Source organism: Myxocyprinus asiaticus, chromosome 21, assembly GCF_019703515.2.
Source record: "Myxocyprinus asiaticus isolate MX2 ecotype Aquarium Trade chromosome 21, UBuf_Myxa_2, whole genome shotgun sequence".
Lineage (NCBI taxonomy): Eukaryota > Metazoa > Chordata > Actinopteri > Cypriniformes > Catostomidae > Myxocyprinus > Myxocyprinus asiaticus.
This window is the reverse complement of record NC_059364.1, coordinates 12,056,614-12,081,874: the sequence shown is the minus strand read 5'-3', so window position 1 is coordinate 12,081,874 and position 25,261 is coordinate 12,056,614. Positions and strand designations below refer to the sequence as shown.

At 38.3% G+C, this 25,261-nt stretch overlaps 1 protein-coding gene across 1 annotated transcript in view; it reads right to left on the bottom strand.

The window, feature by feature from the left end:
* The window catches only part of LOC127411675 (nesprin-2-like), a 166,842-nt gene that overhangs the window by 60,453 nt on the left and 81,128 nt on the right, over positions 1 to 25,261 (bottom strand). The window contains exons 65-78 of the mRNA XM_051647390.1: positions 24,182 to 24,337; positions 22,170 to 22,310; positions 21,468 to 21,650; positions 21,223 to 21,360; positions 20,697 to 20,882; positions 20,493 to 20,597; positions 16,116 to 16,268; positions 15,904 to 16,035; positions 15,649 to 15,795; positions 15,282 to 15,434; positions 14,377 to 14,457; positions 12,315 to 12,413; positions 8,895 to 9,410; positions 5,791 to 5,982 (exon numbers count right to left, since the gene is read on the bottom strand). Of these exons, the coding sequence (XP_051503350.1) occupies positions 5,791 to 5,982; positions 8,895 to 9,410; positions 12,315 to 12,413; positions 14,377 to 14,457; positions 15,282 to 15,434; positions 15,649 to 15,795; positions 15,904 to 16,035; positions 16,116 to 16,268; positions 20,493 to 20,597; positions 20,697 to 20,882; positions 21,223 to 21,360; positions 21,468 to 21,650; positions 22,170 to 22,310; positions 24,182 to 24,337 (2,382 nt within the window). The remainder of the gene's footprint in view (positions 1 to 5,790; positions 5,983 to 8,894; positions 9,411 to 12,314; positions 12,414 to 14,376; positions 14,458 to 15,281; positions 15,435 to 15,648; positions 15,796 to 15,903; positions 16,036 to 16,115; positions 16,269 to 20,492; positions 20,598 to 20,696; positions 20,883 to 21,222; positions 21,361 to 21,467; positions 21,651 to 22,169; positions 22,311 to 24,181; positions 24,338 to 25,261) is intronic.

Sequence of the window (25,261 nt, the reverse complement as noted above, 5' to 3'; positions counted from 1 at the left end):
TTAAGGTTTGCTGACTTTGGAGGGTGGGGTTTGGAGAGAGGGGAAAGTCTAATTCAAGTGTGGCCATATCTGGCGGAAGTTTGAGAAATGGCTAATATTGTTTACTACAATAAACATAAGCAGTAAAAACAGCTCTGTATTAACTGTATTAATAAGGCACTTGACCACATCCATACAACACAATAAGACAGAACATTCACTGCCAAACAAAACAAATCACAAGAACACAAACATCAAACATCCTTATTGCCTTTAGGCTTTAGATCACTCTACAAAAGATCTAACAGGCTAAAAGAACTCTAAATGAAATGTAACCTGCAGGAACTGGCTGAAAAGTATTACAAGAGATTTTTACAGACAGGGTGATAACTATAACCCAGTAATCTCTCACACCTCAGATATACTGAATCTGAGTGGAAGTGAGCTCTTATTAAGACTGAAATAATATATGCACTGAAAAAAAGCCACAGGAAGGAACTGTTTCCTTTAAAAAAGAGAAGATAAATGCATTGACGCATTCATGCATCTGAAATAAATTACTGTGTTGGTACACAGACATGCACATACATGTCACATGTTAGTGTGTGTCTCTGTGTGCAAAAGAAAAAGAAAATAAAGAAAAAGAAAGGACACACATTTACTCTGCCCAAAAGGTACATAACAGACTCACATTAACTGGTTCACTGAGCCATGATCTATCACCCACACACTTATATTTACCTTTCTGCTTTCCAGTGCTTCTAAACACACAAGCACACACACACACACACACACACACACACACACACACACACGTCTTGGTGTGGCTATCCTTATGAGGCCTCTCCATAGACATAATGATTTTTATACTGTACGACTATAGATTCTATCCCCTAACCCTCACAAAAAACTTTCTGCATTTTTACAATTTCAAAAAAACATTGTTTAGTATGTTTTTTTAAGCAATTTGAATTATGGGGACACTAGAAATGTCCTCATAAACCACATTTATAGCATAATACACTTGTTTTTTTTTTGTTTTTTTTACCAGTTTGTAACCTAACAAAAAATGTCCTTGAAAACCACCCAAACCCGCCCACACACACATACACGCACACACACACACGCACCTATACACGCAGATATCACATACTGTATGTACTGCAGTGATTCAACTCTAGAGATGATAGTAAAAGTAAATATGCAGCAACTATGGGACCAAGCACAGAAATGGCAACCATTCCACCACACTAAGCACAACACAAAAAAATACTTATACTGAATATAACATGCAAAGCAAACCCATACCACTTCGCACATTGCCACAGGGCAGGATCAAACCTGTACCTTTCCATTCCATGTTACTGCGCACTATCCACTACACCACATTGCCATAAGATTGACAGCCCCAAAAGGGACATACCAAGCTGAGAGGCGGCACAGTCAAGCACAGCGGTCGCTAGAGTAAAATCTGTAGTGCCATCAACTTTTCAACAGAGAGGAAAATAAAAATTCTGTTCAGTCATTTCTGTGTGACTCGGTCTAAAGATCATCTGAGACATTTTTAGTGTTTTAGTGTTATGTAGGACAATAGCAAAATAATAGGCAGGTTTTTAATGTAAGGGGAACATTACAATCACCATAGGAGTGTAATCTGAGGAAGCAATAACTTTCTTTTTAGACCAAACATTTCAAAAGTTATATGGAACAGTAAAGTGAATATCTGAACTGGTGGTGGGGCTATGGAGTTTGGTTTAGAGACCCCAAACTTGGTCAAGGGCCTATTCATACCCACCCCTATTCGTGTGCCAAATATCATCATTTTCCTATGTACAGTTCATAGTGCTCCCTTAAACTCCCATTGGGGAGAAAAAGGAAGAAGACGAATAAAAATACCTGAAAGCAGCAATGATTGGGTACAAGCCCTGCAACTATTCAGTAAGAACAATTCAAAGAGCTCCAGTAGAACAGAAATTCAACTAAGACTAGGTGTGAAGTGAACCTAAAACCTTTGGAACAGTAGTCCAGAAATGTACACATTGCAGCTCAGTTGACATGTTTTATTGATGGCAAAGAGACATGCCAAGTTTAGCGTCAGCACACCAAAGTGTTGGTTAGTTATCTTTTGAACTACACAGGTAATGGCTCAGGTAACCTCAGGACATGATGTTGATGCATAACAAATTTCTTTTAAATCCTACAAAGCATTCAAAAGATACACCACAAAATTCTAAATGCTGGAGTGGCAAAATGGCCAATGTCAGAAAACATCCGGTATCGCCAAAATCCTCATGACCCAAGCAATACATAGACACCAACCTCATTTTAGGACATACACTATATTGCCAAAAGTATTCGCTCACCCATCCAAATAATTGAATTCAGGTGTTCCAATCACTTCCATGGCCACAGGTGTATAAAATGAAGCACCTAGGCATGCAGACTGCTTCTACAAACATTTGTGAAAGAATGGGCCGCTCTCAGGAGCTCAGTGAATTCCAGCGTGGTACTGTGATAGGATGCCACCTGTGCAACAAGTCCAGTCGTGAAATTTCCTCGCTACTAAATATTCCACAGTCAACTGTCAGTGGTATTATAACAAAGTGGAAGCGATTGGGAATGACAGCAACTCAGCCACGAAGTGGTAGGCCACGTAAAATGACAGAGCGGGGTCAGCGGATGCTGAGGCGCATAGTGCGCAGAGGTCGCCAACTTTCTGCAGAGTCAATCGCTACAGACCTCCAAAGTTCATGTGGCCTTCAGATTAGCTCAAGAACAGTGCGTAGAGAGCTTCATGGAATGGGATTCCATGGCCGAGCAGCTGCATCCAAGCCATACATTACCAAGTGCAATGCAAAGCGTCGGATGCAGTGGTGTAAAGCACGCCGCCACTGGATTCTAGAGCAGTGGAGACGCGTTCTCTGGAGTGACGAATCACGCTTCTCCATCTGGCAATCTGATGGACGAGTCTGGGTTTGGTGGTTGCCAGGAGAACGGTACTTGTCTGACTGCATTGTGCCAACTGTGAAGTTTGGTGGAGGGGGGATTATGGTGTGGGGTTGTTTTTCAGGTGCTGGGCTTGGCCCCTTAGTTCCAGTGAAAGGAACTCTGAATGCTTCAGCATACCAAGAGATTTTGGACAATTCCATGCTCCCAACTTTGTGGGAACAGTTTGGTGATGGCCCCTTCCTGTTCCAACATGACTGCGCACCAGTGCACAAAGCAAGGTCCATAAAGACATGGATGAGCGAGTTTGGTGTGGAAGAACTTGACTCTCCTGCACAGAGTCCTGACCTCAACCCGATAGAGCACCTTTGGGATGAATTAGAGTGAAGACTGCGAGCCAAGCCTTCTCGTCCAACATCAGTGTCTGATCTCACAAATGCGCTTCTGGAAGAATGGTCAAAAATTCCCATAAACACACTCCTAAACCTTGTGGAAAGCCTTCCCAGAAGAGTTGAAGCTGTTATAGCTGCAAAGGGTGGGCCGACGTCATATTAAACCCTATGGATTAAGAATGGAATGTCACTTAAGCTCATATGCGTCTAAAGGCAGATGAGCGAATACTTTTGGCAATATAGTGTATATATAGTTCAATTGTTACAGGCAAAAATAGCCATTTTTGACATTTCCTGACCCATAGGTGGCGCTGTCACCAAACTTTGAATGTACCCTCAGATCATGGTCCTAATGAAGTATACCAAGTTTTGTTTCAAAAGGAAAAAGCATTGCTTTAAACAGATACAGCCTCACTTCCTGTTTCACTTCAGTCTTGTTTAATTTGCGTTGCTGTACCTTTTCAACATAGACGAAAATCTAAATTTTGTATCATCATCATCTATGTGGCTTGATCAGAAGATCATTTTGAGCCTCTTTTTGGGGCGAATCGGACAAAATTTGAAGGAATAGTAGCTGAAAATGTTAAACGTCATAATCAAAGATGGTGGCCACTGTACTGGATGTGTGGGCAGAGTAATAATATAAAGGGTCCCTTTCAATCATCAAGAGGAAAGTAATCAAAGGCGAAATTAATTTTGTTTCTAGGCATAATGTTTCAAAATATATTTTTTGAACTGGTGGTGGTGCAAAAGAGTTTGTCCTTGAGTCCCCAAATTTGGTCTGGGGGCTATTCATCCCCACCGCTATCAGTGTGCCATATTTCAAAATTGTCTTATGTACTATACGGTTCATAGGGCTGCCATAGACTACTATTTCAGAGAAAGAATAGTAATAAGAAGAAAAGAACGAATACACAAGGTGCCACAGCACCTTCTGTGCTTGGCCCCAAATTATTCATTGTCAATTAAGGGCCATTTAATTTTTTTCTTATTTTTTTTCTTACTATAGCCACTGAAACCAAACTAATCTTATCCCTGTTTGCACAGGACTATATTTCAGCTGGTCAGTGCATTTCTATATTGCAACTAGTATTGTAAACAAACATTATATCTTAAGTCTAAACAAATGTCTAATACATTTTTGTTAAAATATATTTTGTCAATCATAAACAGAAGTGACTATTTACAATATGTTTCATGAGATCTGTTATTACTGTCATCTGCAAACACTTTGATCTCTGAGCAGTAAAAGAGTTCACAGCTGATCACAGAGAAAGAGAGAGATCAAATCAGACTATACAGGAGGGAATGGATTTCCACAGAAATTGATAATGATCTCCGATTAAAGTAATGAACAGTCCTGTCTTTTTTCCACAGAAAGTGTCAAAATTGACAAAAATTTGAAATTGGCTCAAGCTGGCAGGCTACCCCGTTCAGAGGTGACAGAATAACTAGCTCTGCCTTCCTGAAAGAAATACCAGTGATGCAAAAGAAAAAAGCAAAAGCGTAAATTGCAGAATAAATGCAAGAATACATATAAGTAAGAGCACTGTAATTAATGTTCAGTGTATTCAAAGCTTCCTCTCCTGCTGAGTCAGCATTTCACAACTCCAGCAGCGGTTTGATATATAGTCCGGTGCAAAAGATTTCGGCAGTTGTCAAAAATGTTGTATAGTGAGGATTTTTTCACATACAGTTTCACAAAGTGCAGTAAACATAATTATTTTTTTTTTTTTGGTGTGACCACCCCATGCCTTGAAAACAGCACTAATTCTTCGGTACACTTGCACAGTTTTTCAAGGTTGTAGGCAGATAGGTTGCTATGTACTGTATATAAACTGTCTCTGTTGTTTCTGTCTCTTCATGTAATCCCAGACTGACACAATGATGTTGAGATCCGGGCTCTGTGGGAGCCTAACCATCTGTTACAGGACTCCTTGTTCTAATCTATTCCATTTGCCAAAGAAATGTTTGGAAATCTCAAACTAATATTTCCTATTACACACTAAAGCAGGAGATATAAAATAACCAAGACAATTGTTTTTGTGAATTGTCGAATGTGCCTAAGACTTTTGCACAGTACTGTATATATATATATATATATATATATATATATATATATATATATATATATATATATATTCTCAATCTGATTGGTCAGTTGCAGCAATCTACAGTCAAATATTTTGTTTAATGGCCGCTAAACTGTATTATTAGCCATTGCTCCTGGCAACCGATTTCCTACATACTGTACTGGTTTTATGTCTCTCATATCAAACGGTCATTATTAAAAAACTAACCCCCTTCGTTGTGATAAAACCCTGAAACTCTCTCAGTGTTCATTTTGTGATAATGACCAGAGGACTGTACACTAAATATAGGATAAATCTAAATGCTTTTATTTCCACTGCCAGCTTCAGCTTTCTTCTGACCTTTGAACTCTAGATAGGTGTGTGTGTGTGTGTGCAGTCACCTGGCAGGTCTCAAGTTGTTGTTCAACGCTGTGCTGCATGGCTGCGTCCCGTGTTGGCTGTCTCGACCCCTCCAGGCTGACCTGTGCTCTCTCCAGACACGCCTCCAGCTGCTCGGTCCTCTCACGGCAGACATGGAGCAGTCTGTCACTAGACAACCATCCACCTGAGTCCCTAGCTTCACCTGCTGCGGCCTGGACAATCATACACAATAACAGCTCAGCGGACCCACAGAGAGCCAGAAGAACATGAAGAGAGATATTGAAGGCAGGGAAAGGGTGTGTAATAGAGACAGATAGGTAAAGGCAAAGACAGGTGTACTGACAGAGAGAGTGAGTGAGAGAGAGAGAGAGAGAGAGAGAGAGAGAGAGAGAGAGAGAGAGAGAGAGAGAGAGAGAGAGAGCACACCTGTTCTGGCTGACTGCTGCAGAAACACACAGTGAGTTCACAAAAGCACAAACTGTCACACACTGGGCGTGTCCACTGACTCACAGAGAACCACAAACACTGTTTCACACTCACACACTTCTCTGTTCTCTTTCCCTGTCTCTCTCTGTTTCTCTTCACACAAGTTTAAGACTTTTGTTTGTGTCTCTCTCAGTCCCCCCGGTGATGTCTTCAGTAAACAGTGTCAGTTTTCATACCGGTCAATTTTCATGTGGCTTCTCTCTCTCTATGTTTCCCTGTCTTACTCCACCCACCTGCGGCAACAACTACTTCCTGAAATGTTGTCACACTTTCGAGGGCAGCTTGTGTGACAGGGAACACTCTAACACACATGATTACTTAGCTATCAAACTAGGGATGTGCAATAAAATTATATTATTTGATATAAAGCCAATTACAATTACTATATACAAACCCTGCCTCTAAAATATAACAAATATTTGTTGCTTTAATTGAGGACATCCCTGAATGTGTCACTTTTGATTAATTTAATGTGACACATTTTGGGACTATTTTGTCCTCAAACTATAGCTACAGTACAGTACGTACATGCAAACACATGCATACTGTAGATAAAAGTCTTTATAGACACAAAGAAAAGAAGAAAAAGCTGCACTTTTGCCTTGAACTGACAAAACTGGCCCAGATTCTTTTTCATTCTCCATTCTGATCTTCTACACTGTCATTTCATTTTATTTATTTCTAACTGAAGCCATCACAGCTTCTTCAGAGAAAACTCCTGCTTTTGTCCCTTTAAAATGTCACAGAATACTTTGCATAAAGTACTGGTGTGACTGATATGTGCTCATACAATTCATAGAATCTACCTTTTTTTCTTCAGCATATTACAGTATGAAATCTAAAGGGGTCATATCACAAGGAATACAATTTTCCGTGATATTTTGAGATAAAAGAGTTTACTATAAAACACACCATAACTCTCAGAAGTGGGAAAGCTTGTTCATGGCTGTGTATAGCACCTCTGCATATCATTTTATAGAATCCTAATGTTAAGAAAGAGTGGGTAAAGTTTAAGTTTGTGCTGTTGTGTACACTTCAAGACAAACCAGTCAAGATTAAATCTCCCGCAAACCTGCAACTTGTGTGTGAGCAGCAAAGTGCTGTTGCTTATTTCATATGAAAAAAGGCGTTTACATAAACATCTTAGGGGGCATTCACACCGAACATGTCCTTGCGCTAGAAGAAGCTAGACACGAGTATGGATGTCACTAAAATACAATAGAAATATCACTACTGTATTATTATGTAATATTCACTGTAATACTACTACTACTACTTCTAATAACAATAATAAAAAAATAATAACAATTGTATTATATTTAAGCAATATCTCAAATCTGTGATGTTTAGCACTTTATTTGACAAAAATACTGTTACTCCAATATTGTATTTTGAATTGTGCTGTGAGGATCTGTATAAAACTAGGTCATATGATAAAAAATACTTAAATGTGTTGAAAATCAATTGTTCTATTTTCATTTGATTGAAGTTTAAATAAATTAATTTATTTAGACACATTTTGATGATAAAATTTTATTAAACTGTTGAATATTGAACTCAGAAAATATAAAACTGAAAACATGGAATTTGTAAAAAAAATAAAAAAAATATAAATAAATAAATAAATAAATAAATAAATAACGTTTTGTTTAGGGCCCTACACGTTAACATGCAGAGATACTTCTGTTCAAGAAAAAGAACTTGCTCCTTACATTTGCAAAATAATCCATATTGATAGACAGACATCACATATAGGTTATTTTTTATGTTTTTTTTTTTTCCAGTGAAACTTTAGATTTTTGTCCATTTTGACAATGTTATTACATGAAAATAAAACAAAAACCAGGTATCTGTATTGACGAGTACCAAAAAGGAAGTATGTGTACCAGTACTCCATAAAAATGGTATCGAGACATCCCTAGAACAGAGCAGAGCACAGGTGTCTCAAGATGCATTTTTTCTGTAAGTCTTTTATTTTTAACCTGACATGCTAACTAAAAACACGAGACGCTGAAAAAAAAAATCGAGATGTGGCAAAGTAAACTGAAAAATAGCACGGACGGATGCAAAAATGTGTTTGGTGTGAACGGCCCACAGTAGCAAAAATACATAAAAAATAAAATAAAAATAAAAACAGATAGTTTAATTGTAAGTGTCAGAGAGCGAGGATGGAATGTGGTCTTGAGAAACAACATTTTTAATGTTTTTGACACTACATGTTTTAAATGAGCCTCAGCAGAAAAAAGAAATACAAATTTACAATATGACCCCTTTTGTTTTCATTTCTTTTTCTCTAAATAAATGGATTCCTCACTTTGTGTGCACACATTATGTTAGCGACAGTCCTTTACCTTAGTAGGCCTAATTGTAATAATTGCATACATGTGAAGGTGTTAATTATTAATAATCAAATATTAATGATTAATAAAGGATTATTTCAAGGAATCACCAAAGGTAAAATTCCTGTTATTGATTCCAATCTCACACACATGTCCAGATCTCAGATTGCATTCAGTGTTCCAGTTTATTCTACATATATCATACAATAAATGAGGAAAGAAATTATTGGATTCCCAAAATCATGTGTAAGTTTGTTGAGTCAGTGGGCTATAATCAACACTAGTGTATCTGTGCTTACCAAGGATCTGTCTGTGGCCATAGGCTCTGTCTTCTCCAGGTGAGGTGTGACTGTGGTTTGTGATTGTGTATTGGTGTTTAAGTCCTGAATACATATGTGTACATCACAAGATTGTGTGCTTCTGCTGCCTAACCCCTGATCCTCTGCATTTGATGGGATGTGTGCGTATGTGGTGGGTGTTGGAGTGTGTGTATGAGACTCTGGTGTTTTGTCTCTGGGTTTTGTGGAGCCTATGCCCTGAGGTAAATTTAAGATGGTCTCTGAGCCCCCAAAATTAATGTGTTGACTAGGTGTGGATGATATTTCGGAGACCCCCACAGGTTTTGCTAAGGTCCTGCCCTCCCCTTCGTCAAGGGTCATGACTTTAGGACAGGCCAATGTGTCTTCTGCTTCTATGGGTGGGGTTTGTGACTTAGAATGTTTGTTTATTTCATCTGTGATGTTGTTTGTGGTGTGTGTAAGTGTGTGAGTGTCACTGGTGTGTGGCGTCTGTTCCCCCCTCCATGCACCCTGCTCCTGACACAGACAGAGAGAGAGAGACGAGCGAGTGTGAATTTTTTTTTTTTTGGTGTGGAATTTATTATTTGTTCTTTTATCAGACATTAAAGGAGCAACAGGGAGAGAACATGCACAGGTATGTAAAAGAGCTCAGTGCGTTTACATGGCACAGAAAGAAAAGATGCTTAACATAAATAACATACAGTAAGTAAACAATTTACTTCTATTCTAATAATATTCTTGTGTGGGAAAAACCTTCATCTCAGAAAATGTGTCTTGTAAACAAGGTTTCATCAAAAACAATAAATAAATTGTAATACACATGCACTTAGACATTACTGTGCAGAGGTGAGCTGGTACAGAAGCTTTGTAATGTTTACATTCACACCACGAAATAAAATTTGTTAAAAAAAAATCCTTTCACAGTAGCTGTCCTATGTTTCAAAAATAATGCAAAAAACACACACTGGAATACAAAAGGTAAAAACATGCCATATAGAAGAGTTTAGGCTCTTTTTTGGTATTGTACTGTAGTACTGTACTATTGTATTTAGTCGTTAAAATACAAGAATCATGAACAAGTTACCATGCAATGAAAACCATGACAAATTACACATAGATTTTCCTTGCTTAAAAAGATAAATGTATTAAAGTAATAAGGCACTTTCTATTCCTAAAAAAATACTTAATAATTACTGCATAATAAATGTGCTTTGGAGCTTTTTGCACCCAAGCATTTAATTTACTGGATGCATTGTCTGTGGCTCTCTAACACATGTCCAGGGACGGATTAACCTCCGGGCTGATTGGGCCATTGTCCAGGGGCCTCTAAACCCAAAGGGCCCGAAAAATTTATTTTGAGATGTCTTAATTATATTATAAATCCACATAATTGTCAGCCTTATGTGTAATACCATTTGTTCAGCCGAATGCGTGCTGGACGTCAGCAGCGCGAGCACAGACACTCGAGTGCGCGTTCAAGGAATCTGCATCTCACAGGTGCTGCACGTTTATTTGGAGGACTACAGAGAAATGTGTCTGATTTACAAAACGCTTGCAAACCACTGAAATAATATATATATATATATATATATATATATATATATATCTTTAAATTCATATAAGCGACAGAATTCGTGCAACAGAATGGAGGACTTTAAAATGTTTATGTCCTGCATGCATTTAATGTTTAATGATAAAGCAAAAAATGCCTTAATACCCTAAATATGTGCACGGTAAACTTTTGTAATATTTGGTTAACCACGAGAGTTCACAAATGGTTATCCTGTTATTTGTCGGAAGTCGGAATTTGGGAATAAAGAACGTTATTGCCTTGGATGCCTCAAACACAATCTCAGATTAGCAGGGAATAAAGTGCACAGTGAGCTATGAGGCTAAACAGCACAATACATAGATCTTCAAATGATAAAATCACATTAAAGTCGAACAAAAATAATCTCTGTCACTGCCTGCAACATAGTAGGCCTATACTTAATAAATGGGAAATGCGTAATTCTGCCCGGGCACGTACACTTTCCATGAGGCAGCGAACGCTACGGTTTCTAAACCTCTTTGGGATGCTTTGATTTTAAATGATTTAGCAAAACTTGTATAATTACTGTCTGCACACCAGAGCAAAAAGGGGGAAAAAAACATTGGCCTACCATGTATTATCAAGTGCTGAATCTTTGCCAGGTGAAAAACAATCTGGAATCATGTGCAACTGTCACATTAAGTCCTCTTTGAAACCTGAACTTCATCAGAATATCGATTTGTGACACCAACGCTAAAAAAGCTTGATGCAGCGCAACAAATGGTGAAACAGAACACAGGTGTTTCGAGATGCGTTTATAAATATTAAAGATCCTTTAAACTTAACAGTGTCTAAAAAAATGCGACGGTCCTTAGTATGCTGAAAAAAGTGTGTTGTGGCACAACAATCAAAGACCTCTGTCCAGTGCGTGTTTACATTGTCTCGACGCACCTGTGAACAGCCCGTAACTCTCCCTATAGCCTACCTGAAAAACTGACCCGAACCTGGCCCAAAACCTGTAGGTTTGTCGGGTACTGTCGGACTCAGATCAGGTTGAAGACCTCTAAACACGTGCAGAATAACCGAATATTGATTTTGGTATTTGAATACTGTGCACATCCCTATTAATAACACATGATTTTGGATCGGTTCATAATTAAAAAGTACATATAATTGGCCGTGTAATACATTGCTCCAAACCTTTCTTCCATCAATTTGAAAAATCCAACCAAATCTGTCAAGTGTCCTGTAGCACATAAAGGTGAACATAGTCACGTCATGGGGGGCCTCCATGGTGTACCGGCCCATGGGCCTCTCAGTTCTTAATCCATCCTTGCATGTGTCTACACTGGAAGCAAACACCGTATTAGGCACTTGAAGTGTAGGCGATATGTAGTTGATTATAATGGGAGTGATCTAGTTTTGTCGTTAGCAGTGTAGACACAGTGTTACATGTAAACATTATGATATTATGGAAAGTTCCAAATACTATTTTTTTTTTTTTTTTTTTTTTAGAACGTTTTACCTTTCATTTTGTAGAATGTCCTGGCAGAATTCGAGGACATCATAAAACTCCCAGGATGTCCCCTTTAATTCATTTAATCATTTTGTATTTTTTTATTTATATAAAACTATTTTGCTTATACTCTCCCTTGTTTAGTTCTAAAGTGATTTTTAATTTTTTTACAGCACTCCAGAACACATCAGCCATGTAAATGCACTGAGAAGAGAGTTCTAGCTCTAGAAATGTCTACATCTAGGTGCTGCAGAGGTGGAAGTTAAGACACGGAGGATCTGCATAGAAAGAACTACAACTAGGAGACCAGACACCTCTGCAGGCCTCTGGGAGAGGACGTGGAGATCTCAGAAACAGAGGAGGTATTGGTTACCATTTCTGCAGGGAGAGACTGGCTTTCCACTGTGGCATCTGCTTCAGATAAAGCTTCTGACAAACCTGTTTCTGAGGCAACAGATGTGTCTACTTCCAACTGCAGATAAAAAAAGAGAAAGACCAATCTTAATCAGCATTATGAAGTTCATATATATACAGTGCATCCAGAAAGTATTCACAGCGCTTCACTTTTTCCACATTGTGTTATGTTACAGCCTTATTCCAAAATGGATTAAATTCATTATTTTCCTCAAAATTCTACAAACAATACCCCATAATGACAACGTGAAAGAAGTTTGTTTGAAATCTTTGCAAATTTATTAAAAATAAAAAATGAAAAAAATCACATGTACATAAGTATTCACAGCCTTTGCCATGACACTCAAAATTGAGCTCAGGTGCATCCTGTTTCCACTGATCATCCTTGAGATGTTTCTACAACTTTATTGGAGTCCACCTGTGGTAAATTCAGTTGATTGGACATGATTTGGAAAGGCACACACCTGTCTATATAAGGTCCCACAGTTAACAGTGCATGTCAGAGGACAAACCAAGCCATGAAGTCCAAGGAATTGTCTGTAGACCTCCGACACAGATCTGGGGAAGGGTACAGAAAAATTTCTGCAGCATTGAATGTCCCAATGAGCACAGTGGCCTCCATCATCCGTAAATGGAAGAAGTTTGGAACCACCAGGACTCTTCCTAGAGCTGGCTGCCCAGCCAAACTGAGCGATCGGGGGAGAAGGGCGACCAAGAACCAGATGGTCACTCTGACAGAGCTCCAGCATTTCTCTGTGGAGAGAGGAGAACCTTCCAGAAGAGCAACCATCTCTGCAGCACTCCACCAATCAGGCCTGTATGGTAGAGTGGCCAGACGGAAGCCACTCCTCAGTAAAAGGCACATGACAGCCACATGACAGCCCGCCTGGAGGACTCTCAGACCATGAGAAACAAAATTCTCTGGTTTGATGAAACAAAGATTGAACTCTTTGGCCTGAATGGCAAGTGTCATGTCTGGAGGAAACCAGGCACCGCTCATCACCTGGCCAATACCATCCCTTCAGTGAAGCATGGTGGTGGCAGCATCATGCTGTGGGGATGTTTTTCAGCAGCAGGAACTGGGAGACTAGTCAGGATTGAGGGAAAGATGAATGCAGCAATGGACATCCTTGATGAAAACCTGCTCCAGAGCGCTCTGGACCTCAGACTGGGGCGAAGGATCATCTTCCAACAGGACAACGACCCTAAGCACACAGCCAAGATAACAAAGGAGTAGCTACAGGACAACTCTTTGAATGTCCTTGAGTTGAAAGAGCCCAGACTTGAACTCGACTGAACATCTCTGGAGAGATCTGAAAATGGCTGTGCACCGACGCTCCCCATCCAACCTGATGGAGCTTGAGAGGTTCTGCAAAGAAGAATGGGAGAAACTGCCCAAAAATAGGTGTGCCAAGCTTGTAGCATCATACACAAAAAAACTTGAGGCTGTAATTGGTGCCAAAGGTGCTTCAACAAAGTATTGAGCAAAGGCTGTGAATACTTATTTACATGTGATTTTGTTTTTGTTTTTTATTTTAAATAAATTTGCAAAGATTTCAAACAAACTTCTTTCACGTTGTCATTATGGGGTATTGTTTGTAGAATTTTGAGGAAAATAATGAATTTAATCCATTTTGGAATAAGGCTGTAACATAACAAAATGTGGAAAAAGTGAAGCGCTGTGAATACTTTCCGGATGCACTCTATATATAAAAAAAAAAACAATAGCACAGCTAAAACTGAAACTACATTTGTACGTTAAGTGGTTTAGAAGAAAAAGATGTTAGAAGAATTTTAATCCAGTGCTGTCTTGCAAACACTGTAAAAAGAAAAATAATTTGTTTTGCATATAAAGGACTGACACACACACACACACACACACACACACACACACACACACACATGTGCATGCATACACACACACACAAACAAATGTACTCTTCTGATATGTTTTGAGATTTTCTGTGTTGATTGTTGATTGGTGTGATCAAATTAAAAACTTTAATGAAAGGTTGAGTTACCTTTGAGTCTGTTGCTTTTGTTTGGTCAAGACTCTCTTCTTTACATTCTGTAGAACCAACTGGAGCAGCTGAATCAGTTTCCTTAACAATAAAAAACAGGTTTATTAATGTCATCCAAAGGACTGTTGTTAAACTTAACGTATACAATTATTCATCAAGTGCCACATTTGCAAATAGAAATCACAGCACTTGCAATTCTCAAGAACAGGAAGGATATGAAAAATGAATAACTACATTGCAAATGAAAGTTATACTGCCCCCTAAGGGACGAGGAATAACATGCACAATATCATGCAACCAAGAAGCAGAAACTGGACAGTTCTGGCATCAGAAAAATAAAACCCCAATCTTACTAGTGAAATAATTTAAAGGTGAAGTGCGTAATTTTCAAAGTAAAAATACTTTCTCCTATCCCAGCTTAATATGCATAGATAAAATAAACCATTGCTAGATTAATTCATCTGAAAAAAGCACACACTGTGGCACTATCACAACATTACTCTGTTTATTATGGGACTGATGGTCTGACCAATGGAAAACGTGGAGAAAACCTGTTTTTCATTATTTTTGCAGTTCCATTTGCTGCTGCTAGTGGCACAGAAATTACATACTTCACCTTTAAGAAAAACTAAAAGGCTAAAGACATAAGTGGTAAAGCAGGATCTGGAAGGGAAAGACACAAGCTAAGGACTTGATGAGGAAGAGGATGCTTGTGATAAAGAGTGAAGAAGAGAATAGCATAAGTGTTCCAGCAACCAGAGTTAAGTCAACTGCTGAAGAAACTCTAAATCATCATCTTATGAACTATGTGATGGGAAAAGAATGTGTGAAGAAAACGAGAGAGATGAAAATGAGAGCGAGAGTAAAAATAAGGAGGATTGAAGTCTCAGATCCCTCTCCATTACCTCCATGATCACACTGGTGGAAGTGGATAAACTTCCTTTTGCTTCCTCATCCTCATTTTCTATTTGATCTTCATATTCTTCATTGTCTTCATCATCATCATCCTCCCCATCTCCCACATCCTCAAAGATCTCCTCCTCTTCATCAGACTCCTGCTGCTTCATTATGTCAGAGATAAACACACACACATGCTGATCAGCTGGCACAAACAAACCCGTGCAAATGAATTACCGCAGGTCCTATTAGCTTCATAAGCTTTTCAGATTCGCAATATATACCGTATTCACAATATAACACTCTCAAATAATCATATCTTATTGCTTAATCATTATGGAACAAGCCACTTTTTCTATCAGTGTGCGTGTGTACCTGTTGTTCTGTGGGGGTGTGACTGCTCCTCTCAGTGATCCAGGTGAGTCTCTGCTCAGGTGTGGACTGCCCTATTGTCATCAGCATTGCTCCTGATTTCTTCAACACATCGTCCTCGACGTGCACAATCTGAATCTGACCGCTCTCCTACACACACACACACACACACACACACACACACACACACACACACACTAATCAATCTGTAATAATTGCATCTGGATCATTAGATTCTATAAGAAGGTTTTGTCTCACCTGTGCCTCTTCTTCAGTTATAGTGGGCGGAACGAAGAGGGGCGTGGCACTGGGGGGCGGTGCAGTGATGGGTGTGGTACTGAGAGGCAGGGTAGATGTATCTTGCACCTCAATCAAGTATTCTAGAGCCAGCTGAGAGAAGACAGACACAATACTGTGACACTGTGCATGTACGTTGTCTTGTGTTTATCTGAAACTTTGAGAGTGTCTACCTGCTCTAGTTCCAGCAATTGTTTCTGTAGCAGTTCAGCTCTTTTGAACACTAGGAGTGTGTTTTCAGCTTTGTCAGGGAGACAAAGACCATCTTTACAGTTCTGGATCTCAGCTACAGTCCTTTTCATCAGGTCAATCCTGTCCTCCGTGGCCTGCAAACAAACACAAACAAAATAAAAACACACAGGAATTAGGTTGCCATATTTTTGCCATGTTTAAACGCAACTACATGATTTTAGTCATCCACTTACCTGGGATAAATGCTTAAAATATTTATTTATTTTGGGGTGTTTCTTGAACTTCGGGCACTTTTAGAACTGTGCACTTATAAAAGGTAAAGTCTTGTTAAAACACTTTTCTATTTGTCTACTAACAATGTCCAACAGTACGGAGCCCCTTAGAGGACAGGGTGGGAATTTGTCTTTTGCATTCCCTCGCAATAAGTTTTGTGTTCCCTCACAATACGTTTTGCGTGCCCTCACAATAGTTTGCGTTGCCTCGCAATAAGTTTTGCGTGCCCTCACAATAGTTTTGCAGTCCCTCACAATACATTTACCATGGTTTTACTACAGTAATATTATTTTAACCATGATATTTGTAGTGAAACTATAGTGATAATACAGTAAAACAAAAACTATGATAATAAAAATAAAAATGTTGTGGTTATTATGGTTTTACTTTACAAATACATAGTTTAATTATGGTTTTATGTAACCAATAGTTTTTTTGCAGAATTTTTTTTTCTATAGTAATATTGTAGTAATTACTTTTATAGGCTAACCATGTTTTGTTTTTGTTTTTGGCAAAAAACATGGTTTTACTACAGATAATCCATGGTAATAATTGTGGTTACTATAGTTTTACTACAAATACCAAAACCATAATAACCATAAAATTATTACCATAGTTTTCATTTTCCTGTATTATTACTATGGTTTTACTATGATATACAAGTTAAAATATGGTTGCTATAGTAAAACCATGTTAAATTTATTGCGAGGGTATGCACAACTTATTGTGAGAGGATGCAAAACTATTTCAGAAAAACAATTCCCACCATGTCCTCTAAGGGGCTCTGTACAACAGTGTATGTACATGCATAAAAGGAGATTTAGGTCCTTTTAGTAATTTTTTTCAGAAAGTACCCACAATAGTTTCATTTCCATCATATCTCAAATTCTGTATTGTGTTATTTAGAATTTTGTGGTGGAAATGACAGTGATGGAAATACATCTTTACTGGCACTTATGTCAACTTGGTTAACAAGTACACTAACTTTTGAAAAAACTTTATTAGGGGTAAAATTGTTAGGTGTGGTGGAAATGACACCTCAACATATGTTATAGAAATCATTTTTACACAAACATTGAAATTGCTTGTTTATTTCACTCTGTTAAGATTATTACACAGCAAGATTAGTTTCAAACATGTAATAATTTGTATTGTTTTATGGATTTTCATTGTTTAAAACTACACTATGTAGGAGTTTTTTTAGAAACTTGTTAGAAATTTCATTAATGAGCATGTACAACAACAATCCGTCTTCCATACCATGTTTTTGCCTTACCCTGATTCACTTCGGTAAGCCTATAATCAATATTTACATTTTAGAGCTTTCGGGACGGATTTGGCGGGAAATTGCATACTTCCGTCATTCGTCCACGCGTGTTTACGTCATGTCCGTAAAGAAAAGAAGATCCAGCTACTACAGCTTGTGTATATGTGCGGTGATATGTGTGGTCGTAGTTTGAAGCTGAAAGCTTGTAGCCACAACAAATGAGCCACATTGAGCATGGTTCATTCAAATAGTCAACCCTCTGGGTAATTACCAGTTTTCAAAATAAAGAAACCTCGAACCGAGAAGAGTCTGTAAGCAAAAAAGGAAAGCAACAGAGCTTGTAATAAAACACGAAACAACATCGTATTGGCTTTTCAGAGGTGGCGACAACTCCAAGATCTTAAAGGATTTAAAACCAACCCAAAGAATTGTATTCCAAAATTCAACTACCTGCTACAATCTCTCCCTATAGATGTCCCCCTCTCTTATTTCAAGCAATTTGATAGCATAGGCCGATTGACAAAGGTGGGCTACTCTGGGCCTACCAAAGATTTTGTTTTATTATTATGCATTCGGTCTCAGACATTTGGCTCATTGGTCACTTCCACCTGAGAGAGCCCTCCCTGGTTTGTACCGAACAGGAAGTACTTGTCCCTATCTTGCCATTTGCAAAGCCTTTATATCAAACTAACCGGAGAAGTTAAGTTACACCCCGTTATCTCGCATTTGCATGTGGTATGGACAAAGGTGTCCAGAGTGTTTGATTTGGACATTAATTTAAATGTTGCCTCGAGCATATGGCTGAACCCAAAATTATGTATTAATAAGTCCCCTTTCTGCTGGACTGAGTGGACTGAGAGGGAGATTAATACGCTTGGTGACCTATATGAGAGTGGAGTGTTGAGATCCTTTGAAAATATGGTTCAACATTTTGGGATTCCCAGGTCTCAATTCTTTAAGTATTTACAACTGTGCCACTTGCTCTGTACTATTTTTGGGAGTAGCATACACCCCCCTAAAGTGGCAGATACTCTGGGAGTGGTGATTACTGCCTTTGGAAAAGGTCATGAGGCATCAGTGTATTACTCCCTACTAATTCAGAGTCTGGGGGACATAGCTTCAACTTCTCTTAAGAGATTATGGGAGAAGGATTTAAACTTGGTATTGGAGGAGGGAGTGTGGGCTAGGATTCTAAAACATTTCAAGTCTGCATCTAGAGATGCAAGGGTGCGCCTTATGCAATTTAAGATTTTACATAGATAGTAAAATCTATGTAAAACCCTCAAGATTGTATAGGCTTGGTCTTAAAGACCCACCTGCTGGTGATGCCAATCAGAAGATGGGGACACAACCCATGTTTTTTGGTGGTGTGTTAAGATCCAAGAATTTTGGGCACTCAAATTTCATTTTGCCCCAGACTCTGTATTTTAGGTGATGGGGCGGTCATTAATATAGGGGATAAATACATAAGAAATTGGGTCCTAGCCAGTGTTATGATCAGCAGACAGATCATTCATAGGGGATGGAGGTCAGCTGAAGCACCTTCATTTCGGGAGAGGTGCACGGAGATGGGCAGGGTGGCGGCATTTGAAGAAATGTCAAAAGGAAATGTATTTAATAGGAAATGGGGCAGCTATTTGACCTTTATGGAAGGTATATATATATATATATATATATATATATATATATATATATATACACACTGCATATGTTTGTTGGGGGTCAGGGTGGGGTTGGGGATTGGGGATTGGGAGGGGGAAAGGGAATAATGGAGGTTAAAAGTTGATTCTGTACATATATATTTTGTTTTTCTGTTTCATTGGTTGGAATCAATAAAAAGTGTTAATAAAATAAATAAATAAAAAAAAACGACCCAGAGATGGAGTTTTTCTTGCTGGACAGGCAAGATATTTTACTGGGCCGATAGTGAGCCAGGTAGCTCTCTTAGTGCGGTAGTTCATTAGATAGTGTTAGCCACTCTAATGGGGCATTTTTATTAAGGATTATGATACTGCAGTGCTTTCAATTTCATATTCGAGAAAGGTAGGACAATGGAAACATTTGTACTTTTATGCTGGTAACAAAGCCAATCTCTAAACCAGTTACTACCTTGGTCTATTTGAATGCTAGCTAGGTTATAATAGTTTCCACCATTTTTATCTGATATGACTAGCAATCGTTGTCTAATGTCATTGTTGCCTATCTTTTGTAGCACTATTTATTTTAAAACAACTGTTTTCAATAAGTCAAAACAACAGCGGAAGATATGCTACTAACCTGCTCATAAGACATATTTTCGCATATCCGTCTTTCTCTTCCTTTCGTTATTTATGTAATTTTTTGAGGGAAGGGGGCGAGTTTTGTTGTCATTAGTGACATTCACTCTGATAAGATGATCACCTGTAACCATAGTTACTCCTAAAACCATCAGATTCATCCGCACAGATGAGCGGAGGTGAAGCCCAACTCACAGAATTTCCAAAACAATGTTCCTCCACAAGTAACGTGCAGTTTTATGCTTCAAATGCTAGAGGGTCAAAAATTACATAGTGTAGCTTTAATATTTAAAGTCTGGGTCTAGGACAAGGCTAAAACAAAAATATCTTTACTGGCATTTAAAAGGTAACAAAAATAAATAATGAAAGCCCGGTCAATTGTCAGTTTTAATGTGAAAGATTTAAAGATGAAATCTGTTAGTTTGAATAAAAATCAACCCCATGGGACATAAAATGCCCGCAGTTAAAGAAACACCCATATATTAAAGTAAAATACTTGAATACACATGATTTGATTCTAATGCCAACACACACAGATTTACCTTGAGTTTGTCCTTACTGATGTCATCTGTGCTGGTCAGGGTAGACTTGATTTTGGCCACATCTTTCTCCATGACCTTCATCTCTGACTCAATGGCATCCACTTCCTTAAAACATTCACACCATACACACAACAAACAGCTGTTGTTTAGTCCCCTTCTGCAGATGCATATAGAATAGAATAGAACAGAATAGAATGTACTCACTGCAGCTGCATGCTCGAGCTGAGAAAGAGGTCCCAGTAGGCTGTGTTGCATGTCTGCCACACGTCGATCAGCGTTTGAGAGCTGCTCCTCCAATGGACTGACATCAAACACACTTCCCATCTCTGTTAGCACACTGCCGAAACCCTGAAGAGTCCGTCTCATCTGAGCGGAATCATCCAGCACCATCTAAAACACACACCCACAGTGCTTCAGCACCTAGATTTTATGTTGGACATTAAGTGGCAAACCAACACAATACCAAATTCCTAACCTGCACTTAATGTATTTTCCCTGTATTTAATTAGTGTATTTTCTTTCATCTTGCAAAATATGTGAAGCGTATTATCCTCCTTTTTAAAAGCTGATAAGTCTATTTTTATTTGATTTTCTTTTTGCTTTCCTAAATGCATAAAATCCAATCAGAATAGACCTGCGACCCACCAGTTGAGACGACTGAGCTAAATGATGCTTGTGTGTGTGTGTGTGTGTGTGTGTGTGTGTATGTGTTTGTTTGTGAAAGAAATACCTGCAGTGCATTCACATGGCTGTCCAGGCATCTGGCAGTGGTGTATGTACAGGGTGTGGTAAGCCAAGACTGAGCTTCTAAAATCCAGCTCTGTGACCCCTTCACCATCTCCTTATGTTCCTGCAGCCAGTCACGGACCTACATGGAGACAGAGTTTTATTTGAAAAACAGTCGAAGTGGAAATCATTCAGAAAGCTTTTCTTTGTGGGTTAGAGCAGAGCATCATGGGAGACTGAGCAGGTGACCTTGCTGAGGAAGGCAGTCCTCTGTTCGGCCTGTTTGTTAAGGCGTGTGTGTGTCTGCTGAGTGTTTGTAAGGTTTTCCAAGATCAGACGGGTCTCGTCCGGATACACCTCACTCACGTCCTGTAGCTCTACCTCCACCGCCGTCAGGCGAGTGTGTAAACTGTCCAGCTCATCCCACACATGCTGCAGATGGACAACACAGATAAAAATTATATTAAATCTTTCATAGCTTTTTATTAAATCCATTTAGTCTCTACCACTCTTTTTCCATCTGTGATTATTTTTGGGGTGACTACAAATGTTTTAAAAACAACTGAACAATTGAACAAATTTAGAAAGAGCTTTTTGACCGCTTCCTATAAAGTGTCATGTGGTGGTGTTTAATGCATGCAACCATATTTGGATGTTTACTAAGAAATGCACTCTGCAACTTAAGTGGCCAGTGGGCAAAACCCCTTATTTTCTCAATATTTGCATGCATTTCTATTGGAGATTTTCGATAAATGTAGAGGTATGCATTTAAAGAGATAAGTGCACACCAGTTAGTAAAGTTGCCATTTTAAATTCATCTTAAAATACACAAATAAATACACATACAAATTACACAGTATGGGCAAATGAAAGCCTGTGCAAATAATTACATGCAAGACATCTCTGGAAAGAAATCTGGGTATTAATTGGTTGAAACACTTGATGCCTGACCTTCTGTGTGCTCTCAGCTTCAGTGAAGTTCAGGCTCTTCTGCTCTAACCAGCTCTGAACTGAACCCAGACCTGCTTTAATCTCTGAGATCTTGGCAGTCAGCCTGTTAAGAGGACCGCTCTTCTCCACGGCTGTCTCTACCTGTGAGCATAGACATAAAAACAGACAAATGTCAATAAACTTTCAACAACAGAATTAATATTTTCACCTTCATACAAATAATGTAGAATAAGTTAAATAATGGAGCATAACACACACAACACACACACAGAGCAAAATTCTAGTAGTAGCAGCAACTTCCTTAGCTATAATTTGGGGATAAATCTGTACCCTGAAGTGAGCTAAATAGGACAAAACCTCCATTTGGGGCCACTTTGATATGTTCTCATTTGGGAAAATGATCCATACATAAAATAAAGGAATAGTTCACCCAATAATTTAAAATGATCTCATGATTTACTCACCCTCATGCCATCCCAGATGTGTATGACTTTCTTTCTTCAGCAGAACAAAAAGATTTCTGGAAGAAAATCTCAGCTCTGTAGGTCCATAAAATACAAATAAATCTGTGCCAAATTTTTGAAGCTCCAAAAAGCACATACTGTATAGCCATTATAAAAGTAATCCATACGACTCCAGTGGATTAATTAATGTCTTCTGAAGCGAAACGCTATATGTGTGCAATAAATAGATCAATATTTAAAACTTTTTTTACTAAAAATTCTCTAGGGTCGAGGTCACGCAGACTCTCACGCGACGTAACCACATCGGTAAGTTTACTTGAGAACTGACGCGTGAAATACGAAAAAATACAGAAGCGCAGAAGTGTTGTTAACAACAGAAGAGCATACATAGATGTCTCATTCGGCTGATTTGGATATGACAATTGCGGCGCCATATTGGAACGGTCAACAAGGAAAGATGATTGAATTGGTTTGAATGCAAGTGAATGGAGAAGATGCCTCAGACCGAGCTCCTTGCTCAGACCACTGCATAAAATGCTTTTGAGTGTATAAAGTACTGCGGTCCATAGGAACAGCTGCTAATAAGGTATCTACGAGTGAATATCTATGCAGAGGAGGCTTACGCACTTACGTCACGCAAGAGGCAGATTGAACTCCACCCTCGTCAACTTGCCAAATCTCAGCTGGCTGAAATGTATTTTTTATAAAAAAAGCTTTAAATATTGATCTCTCTCTCTCTCTCTCTCTCTCTCTCTCTCTCTCTATATATATATATGTATTATAGAGTCGTATGGATTACTTTTATGATGGTTATTGGCTATATGTGCTTTTTGGAGCTTAAAAAATCTGGCACCCATTCACTTGCATTTTATGGACCTGCAGAGCTGAAATATTCTTCCAAAAGTCTTAATTTGTGTTCTGCTGAAAAAAGAACGTCATACACATCTGGGATGGCATTAGGGTTAGTATATGATGAGAGAATTTTCATTTTTGGGTGAACTATTCCTTAAAATAATGATTTTTAAAAATTGTAATAATGCAAAAGGTTTTCTGTAAGGGTAAGATTTAGGGTGTGGGTTAAGGTTAGTTTATAGTAAATATAGTTAGCTTTATATAAATCAATAGAAGTCTACGGTATGTCCCCATTTAGCTAGCTGAGCAAACATGTGTGTGTCTGTGTGCGTGCGTATACTATATGAATGATGCAACACCTTTAGAACCTGTAAATGTGTGTGTGTGTGTGTGTGTGTGTGTGTGTTTATTATTCGTCTCTGATGCAAAGACCTGTCTGTTCTTGAATGAGATCTTCTCCTTTAATTCATTAAAGATGAGATGAAACAGCAGTGAATTTGATGTTTACAGGGTGTGTGATAAGCACATTTTGTTTGTTTGTTTGACTTCAAAGACGAACAAGTGCGTTTTATATTCTGGTGCTCTTGCTGGTTTTTGCAAACACTTATCAGAAACATCATAAAAACACAAAATATTACCAACTTTAAGTCCAGACTAATGTTGATCACATATAAAGATAGAAATAATGCATCAAACCTGCTGCTCCACTTGCTGTAATGAGTGTGAGACTTCCTGTAATATTCCCTCAATCTCCTCGGGAACCAGCGTGTTTCTGTCAGAGTACGTCATCTTCAAGCCTTCCGAGATCCGCTGCAGAACAGCCTTCTGGGTACACAGCTGCGAGTGAACCTCCTGTTCAGCAAAGAGGGGCATTACTCATCAATTAGGCTACATTAGTAATAAGTACATCTGTGTCCTACACAAACAATAATTTTCCATTTCAAAAATACTTTTTGGTACTAGTGATTTAACCCCAATGCAACAAATACAAACATCATAAAAAGATCAGCAAAGGTAGCTCAATTTGTTTGGCTACACTGATTCACAGAGGGCAGTCACTAACTGAGTACAGAGAAACACACAAAATGTTTAAAGAAGTTGTCCAAATTGATGACAAGGTGAAATCTTTTTAAAAATATGTTTAAAATGAATGAGCCAAGTTCTTGAAAAGGCTATTTTTGTATTCATGTTGGTTTCATATGTTTTTGAAAAAACTTTCATTTCATTTTCATCAAAAAAGTCTCTAAAAGAAATAAAATATATATCTCAGGCTATCAAAGGTTGAAGTGGTGTAACTGTTCAGTCCAAAAAAATGTTTTATCCTTATCTTAATGGTTTTTCTTTTTTTTCAATAACAAACCAATATATTATACAATTAAAACCATATTAATATAAAGTGTTGACATGAACTTGAACCTAAACTAAACTTGACATGTCATGAAAAGTATTCATTATTTTTTATAAAGAATTAATGACACGGACACATTGTCATGAGGGTCTTCAAGGGTCCTATCTGTGATATCATTTCCTGTTTTACTGCATCACTTTTTAATAAATAATAATTAAAGAACTACACAAACTACCTATAAAACCTTTAATTCAGAGTTTCAGCCTTGTACGTTAAAATCTCAGCATTTTCTACTTAATGCCCCACAAAAAAAAGGTGTATTCAAGACACTGTTTGTATTTACTTAGAGCTAAACACAAAAACATGAACATTATGTCATTGACTCTTATACTTTTGCCTCATGTTTCACTTTTTTTTTGTACATCGTA